This window comes from Taurulus bubalis, assembly GCF_910589615.1.
Source record: "Taurulus bubalis genome assembly, chromosome: 20".
NCBI classification, from domain to species: domain Eukaryota; kingdom Metazoa; phylum Chordata; class Actinopteri; order Perciformes; family Cottidae; genus Taurulus; species Taurulus bubalis.
Window position 1 is genome coordinate 10,274,062 of NC_136608.1, and position 7,573 is coordinate 10,281,634.

Consider the following 7,573-nt stretch of genomic DNA (forward strand, 5'->3'; position numbering starts at 1 on the left):
TTTATCTTGCATCTAAAAATAGATACCACAGAGATACATTGTAGCAAAAAAGTAAAATGTCAGAATAGTCATTTAAAACCTTGGTGGGAGTTACGAGAGACACCTCTGCGCGCAGGGAGGAAGCGCACATAAACGTAGTACAGAGGAGAAAAGAAATGAGAGCGTATTAAAGAAAATATGTATTCTAAAGAAAAGAACAGGACTGTTGGATCTTCTGGACTTCCTGGACCACATGCTGGGTGAACGTCGATCACCTGAGCAGGTATGTATGAACCCATGAATAACCACTTACTCAGTGTTGATCAGACTGGTGATACGACACACCTGCCTTCATGCATTATGCACACCACGCAATACTATTTAAACACTCGGGCCAAAACAAATGCAGAAGCAAAACAGTGGAACAGTGATCTCATGTAAACCACCACTTAACTGGTAAATATGCTGTTTACCAGTGTGTCCTTTTGTATTCTGCCACTAGGGGGCGCCAAAGCTGGAAGCTGCTGTCTATAATATCATTGCTTTTGAGTTCATTTAATGTTCACCAGTCATATTCAGGAGGTTTTTTTTTAAAAGGGAAAGAAACCATTAAATGCATCAGTAATGAAAACAACCTGTAGTATTTGTATACTGTTCCAATACTGTTAAAATAGTATGTTAACAGTATTTTGTATCCGTTTAAAAAAGTTGCTCTCATGTTATTAGAAGACAAAAAAGTCAGTAAACTGCATTAAAATATATCATGAATTTACATTTAGTTAAAACCTTTAACCAACTTCTGTCCTGACTATAGCTTCCAAATATTGATTCATTATCATAACTTTGTGTGTTTACATCGTATCATTGATGATTAGCAATATTATGTTATACCTTTCTTATGGGAAACTCCACCTTGCTACCTTTGAGGACAACAATGTCCCCTTCCTAAAACTGCTACAAAAGCAAATACCGTGACACAAACCTTCAGTGTAAGAGAGTATTGTGGAACACTTCAATTCCATGGCATATTTAATACTATAATCATTGAAGTCCATCTAACTATGATAAGCCAAAATGTTCTGTCTGTTAGACACGGCCCACAAAACGCTGCTATATTAGAATTTTTTCAGGACTTTTTGACATGCTTATTACTGTTAATAACAAGAAAGAAACACATTTTAAATGCAAGATATATTTAATGGGAGAACCGGTGACATGGATCAAGTCCAAGCCACAGTGTGGCCACAAAGTTAACATAACATTGTGCTGTCAAATGTTCATGTATTCAGCGTTAAGGATAAAACATAAACCAAAAAAAAGTACTAGAAATTATTCTAATTTTGCTCTGTGGAGCAAATACATCCGTTGTCTTACATTCTAAGAAGTGAAAATGATCACACTAAAAAGCAAAGAAAGGAAAAAAGCACTACATTTTCAAGACGTGAAGGTGAACCCAGCTCAACTTCAGTCTGCACCTTACAGCTCTTCAGCAGAACTTTTTATTAAAATACAGTGGGTTGGGAATTCCTTTCAGACAATAGATGACACCTCTGCATCTCATTTAGTTTGGGTTGGCCAGTGTACATTCAGAAAAACAATACCTTTTGTATCGTGGCATCGGCTGGCACCAATCTAAATAACTTTGTGATTGTTGGTTTCCCCTGTTTTATTACACAGCTCGCAGCAGCTTCAAAGACCAGCTGTATGTGTGGACATGAAGCTGCATCTTTTTCCAGTCCAGTTTTATACTGAAGGTTAGTGGTTCAATTCCACATTGTTCCCTGCACCAGTTACTCCATGTGAGTTTCATTTATTCTTGATGCAGAACAGTTTTTTCAGTGGCTGAACACACGTCTCTGTTCTGGTCTGAAAGCTTCCTGAAGCAGTGTGCAGGTCACACAAATCTCTTTTGACATTTTAAGCACACCAAAATTCAAGTTCACTCCATGGAAACAATATTTAGCTGCAGAACAGTCTAAATATGAGATATGTGATATTGGTAGTTAAAACAAAAATTGTGCTCTTTCTGTTACACAGATACAAATCGTATTTGTGACTTGATCTTGTTAAAATGTTTCTCATGAGGAAAGAATTACACATTATTTTTCTTTTATGGTTGAAATACAGCATTGTAGAACATTTTAATTTTCTATTTTCAGTTGAAATAGGTTGCTTCTGAAGGCCGTCAAATATGATAAACAACATGTTCTGCACTTTATTACAGAACATGGAACGCAGAGAGGATCAGTCAAAGACGTCTCCTTCCTGTGATGCGATGAGACGAGACTCCCCGTGATGCAAAGTGAAGAAGGATTCTCGCTTCAGTCCTTTCTGTTCCATGGCCTCTCTGAGACGGACCGGTGGCTCCAGGTAGTACTGGACGAAGAAGGGACAAAAACGTGAAGAGAAAAGGTGAGTGTTTTTGACTGGCTTTTGTCATCTCTAGCTTTTAAACTGTGGCAGCGAACAATATAGTGTCAGAGCGTCTGTTGGGCTGCTGTGATTTATAATAATAATATAATCTGTGGTTATTAAAACCACTTGCTTCAGCTCTATTCTCATCTCTGTTAACATTGTTGGACAGTGAATTAATGTATTAGGATTCTGATCATTTTGGGCTCTTAGGTTTATTTTCTGTGCTTTCATTTTAGATGTGAGTGGGTACGTTTGCTCAAAAGAGTTGTGCTTTGTCTCATTGCCGCTTTTAAAAATCACCACGGTCTATGAACATATGAAGCATACTGGTTTTAAACTGTCGTGGGAAGAATTAATATTTAAGATGTCCATTCTTGGTTAAAAGCTCTGGTCTTGCTGACCACATTCCTCTTTTTGGAGAACACCGTGTGAAATAACTTCTCCGACTGTCGGCTCCATTTCTCACGGGTGTTTATCTCGCTCGAGTCAAGGCCGATACTGATCAGAATACATACATTTCATTGAATGAGTAGCATCACGTGAGATGACTTACAACGCCTGCAATTGGTTGCAGTGTTTCCTGGACCGAGTGCCATAAAAGCCTGAAAAGCGGCGCCTGTTATAAAATAGCGGTGCTCCGTCAAAATGTAATAATTCTCAATTATCTATCAATATTCAGTCGGCCCAGTGTTCGGGTCAGGACCCGGACCGCGGCCCGCCTATTAGTGACCCCTGTTGTAGAATGTCCCAAAAGCGAGCCGATGACTTTAGCTTGAACTGGACATGGCTTCGTCCCAAGGTATCAAATTCCATCATCACCTCTAATTTGTTTAATGAAACTGTTGTTCACAGGCTAGCTGTGTCCTGTGCTAAGCATCTGTTCACACAGGGCTTCCTTAGAAAATCCTCACCTAACGCTTGATACCATTTTTATGTCTTCATTGCACAGTAAGGAGTGGTGTCAAACTATTAATATGAACCTCAACTAATTAGCTGCATATCATACCTCATAGGCAAGAGCAAAGGTTCCCCAGTGAATGGCCAGGGACTGTTTGGCCTGAAGGTCTTGGTGAATCCGAACGGCCTCTTCTGGATCTACATGCTGCCCCTGCATCATATTCCTGAAACAAATGATATATTTCTTTACATTTGTCCATTTAAAATGTATTTTAGTGTATTAATCTATTTCAATCTTTGCCATAGTCTACCTTTACAAAAAGGGTGTCGGGCTTAGATTTTGTTCACATTGTCACAAACATGTAACTTCAATATTACTGAGGTCATATTTAGGTAGAGTTAAACTCGATATAATGGAAGCCAGTACAGCGTGTGTATATTATGTGCAAAACCTGGGCAGGTAAGCGCCAATGGGGATTGCTGCGAGGTCGAATGGTCCGAAGCGCCGTCCAATCTCCTGGAAGGAAGTGCAGTAGCCGGTATCACCAGCAAAGAAAAAACGATGATCCGGACCCAAAATAGACCAGCTGCCCCATAGAGACTGAGAGAAAGAGCATACAATAGAAAGAGTTACGTTTATGTACTTTATATGCTTTCAATTAAAAAAGGTGTCTGGTTACGTCTAATTCGCCTGTGCTTTCATAGCGATTGATTTAGTACAGAACTTAATGAATAACTACCTTGTTATCGTCCAGTGCCGTGCGTTTGCTCCAGTGTTGGGAGGGTGTGCAGACGAAGGTTACGTCATCATGACCCGGGACACAGTTCTCCTCCCACCAGTCCAGCTCCATCACATTCTCACAGCCCATCTTTGCCAGCCAGTCCATCAAACCCAGGGGCACGAACCTGTGGAACGTGCACATTTTATTGGATACAAAATCCCTTTTCATATTTACTATACTATGACTATTTTATGTTTTAATGGCATACTACTATGACTTCTTTAGAGCCAAAACATGATGACTTTTCAGCAAACTATGATGACAATTGAATAATATCTAAACACTATTTCTTGTCAGATTTACAATTGAACTGGATGAATTATAAATACATACTTTTATGTTTTCTTACGATATGCTATACGCTGCGTTTACTTTCTTTATAGCATTCTATACACTGACTTCATACATCTTTATGGCCTATTATACTACAACACTGTTAATTAGGTTGAGAGTGCAAGCTGACTGGATCTCAAAACATTATTGTTGAGAATAGTTGCACATCACTTACCAGCGTAGCTCCCCTCCAAAGCGTGCATTGAGGCTGGCCACGGAGCCAACGTCCAGATGGTCATAATGAGAATGACTGATGACAACAGCATCGATCCTGGGCAGCTGTTGGCAGGAGGGTAAAACTTGAAACCATGGTAATGATGGTAATGATGGCAGCGGCCAAAGAAACAAGGCCGAAGAGAAATATACTATGATCGAGGACTTTAATTAATTATCATAATATGGAAAAAATAAAAAAGTACTACACCTGTTCCACAGTGCAGGGGGGTCCCCTGTACCTTTTGGGCCCCATGAACTGGAACGGTGACGCCCTCTGACTGAATATTGGGTCTGTCAGAATATTCAGCCCGTCCATTTCAACCAGAACTGTGGCGTGACCCAGCCAGGTGACTCTCAGACCCGGGCCAGAGTCAGAGAGGTCCGGGCTCTGGACGAAGTATGGCTCCATCACTGGGAGCTCACTGTCCAGCGCCTCCACGGGAAGAAGAGGAGGAAGGATGGAGGAAAGACAGGAAGAGGAATAGAAAAAACAAACAATCATATTGATTATGAGCAACACAATGTTTCAGTCTTCTGACTTCATCTGATCATACTTTTTAAATAAACTGTAATCCTAGTCACCCTTATAATGTACTCACTGTTCTACGCTATGCAAATGTTAGTGCTGCACTGTTTGCTCTTCTCTAAACACAGGAATTAACATGCTTTGTTGCTGCTTGCAGGATTTGTTTGCAAAATATAAAAAATAGCTCGGTTCAACTTTCTTTTGCGTACCTTAAAGTTTCATCTTATAGTATTTATGGATAGGAAACATCCCAACACACAATATATTACAAAATGTTGCGACCTTACTTTTCATGATTAAACATTTGATCTATGACCTATGGTTGTTCATTTGTACACCCATTCACAGGGGGAAAAATTGTGCAATTAAGGGGTTAAACATGTTTCTGTTGCTGTGTGAGAGCAGTCGCTGAAGCCTGTAAAGCTCTTACTGAGCTCAGCAAGGTTTCAACGAGGAGCTATAAATACTATGTAGGTTTTGAGAGTTGACAAAGGGCAATAATCCTGCTAAGAGAGGTGGGAAACACCGTATATGAACTCTAATACTCATCACTGGAAGCATAATTCAAGTAAAGCCACATATTGGCATGACCACATTTGACACATGGCTTTTATACAGAAAGTATGATTTAAAAAAAAAATGTGAATGGGTAGGTTTACCTCCATATCATCCACTATATACTGTATTAAATTGGTTCAATTTAAATAATCCTCTATTACTGACCCGACAGGGACTTGGATTACTGACATTATGGAACACAGACAAAATTGTAGTAAATGGCTTCAAAAGTTGACTCTTATAATAACACACCTCTTTACTAGTTGGTACATTACTGTGATTTTTATCCAATAAAAAGAATCTGAGCAGGGTGGTGTAGGAAGGGAACCGCCATGTGGGCCAGGGGTTGGTCCAGCGGCCATGTTTGTCCCGACAGGACTTTGTTACTTCCTCCTGGAATCAAAGTAAACCGGGACATTTTAGCCATTTATTTTAGGCTTAAAGACAATGTCAGGTTAAAACACAACACACAGGAAACAGTTAGAGAACTGGGGAGATGGCATGTTGAGGGAAATGGTTTATAGAAATGATGATGATTGGAGGTGAAGGCAGGCAACTTGATGTGTGTGTTTCAAGTACAAGAGGTTTTTGGGGGTCAGGGGAATTGTGGGAAGTGAGGTTTTACCTCCAGCCGGTAGTCCAAGCGGAAACTCTTGCGGGAGGAGCGAGAAGAGCTGCTCTTCCTCGGGGTCTGAGCATCCACGTCTCCACCCTCGGCACCTCTCAGTATCCCAACATCCTTGAGTAAAAGAAACCCATATTAGTATTCAAGTTAGTTTAGAAACATGCATTTCCTTTCACTATAAAATATTATAGTTTACCATATTGTAGAAGTTGGAATATACCACATATTGTTGTGAGTTGACGTGTAGGCTGCTTACCTCCACCAGGGCGTTTCTCTCCTCCAGAGCTGCTCTGCCTGAAGGTGGTGGCTTCTCCATGGGCTCACCAGCACACCTAGCACACACACACAGACACAGACACACAGACACACACACACACACACACACACACACACACACACACACACACACACACACACACGCACAGTAAAATCACAGTTTCTGACGGACTGTTTCTGAATGTCATTTCCCATGCCTTGCTTAAAAGGTGCACCAAAAGCAGCTGAGGAGGGCAGCTTTACAGTCATACAGCAGACATGGCACATTTAACAGCTGAGAGTGAAATCATAGTAGTTTGCATACGAGAAAAAACTGAGATATTCAGACACAATCGACTGTATTCAAATGACACTTCTATTAGGAGGTGAAATAGTGCTGCCACAGAGCACCAAATACGAACACTGAGTCTCAGTATTAACTTTGATCTCATCTTTTAATATCTTGTTGGCAGGAACAACTATGACACAAGTTGCCTAGAGGGTGACATACAAAAACACAAAGAGCTGTTTTTACTCTTGTGTAATACAGATGTAACTGATGATAATGAAGGCCATCCACATGAAAGAAAAGCCAGATTAACTACTATATAAAGTGATTATGCCAGACTGAGATCCAACTGTGCTCCTTAAAATCATATTGATACTTCATTACAGGCCCAGTGCAACAGGCAAAGCTGCTTTAATTCATTTTTTCTTGGGAAATCACTACCTCAAACATGGTGGTGCAACATTAAACGGTGTAGTTTTTAGTTACAGGTCTGGTTTCAGCTGAGCCGACCCAGGACTGGACTGACCGTGACTAAAGGAAATAACCACTGTTAAGATAAGATAAGATAATCCTTTATTAGTCCCGCAGTGGGGAAATAACAGGGAAAGTTGCAAAAAATATGAGTGAATTTGACATTTTGGGAGAAACAACACCTATATTTGCTCAGCACAAACATTGATGGCAGACTGCAAAGCCAA

General features: G+C 40.3%; 1 protein-coding gene across 1 annotated transcript; it reads right to left on the bottom strand.

The window, feature by feature from the left end:
• Positions 1 to 1,161: 1,161 nt before the first annotated feature.
• Positions 1,162 to 6,647, bottom strand: napepld (N-acyl phosphatidylethanolamine phospholipase D; the record flags this gene model as incomplete). The annotated part of the gene is made up of 9 exons (XM_079236288.1): positions 1,162 to 2,355; positions 3,401 to 3,515; positions 3,744 to 3,892; positions 4,032 to 4,197; positions 4,582 to 4,685; positions 4,831 to 5,055; positions 5,959 to 6,099; positions 6,332 to 6,445; positions 6,588 to 6,647. The coding sequence occupies 9 exons, from the start codon at positions 6,645 to 6,647 to the stop codon at positions 2,224 to 2,226; spliced, it is 1,206 nt and encodes a 401-aa protein (XP_079092414.1). The 3' UTR covers positions 1,162 to 2,223.
• Positions 6,648 to 7,573: the final 926 nt, after the last annotated feature.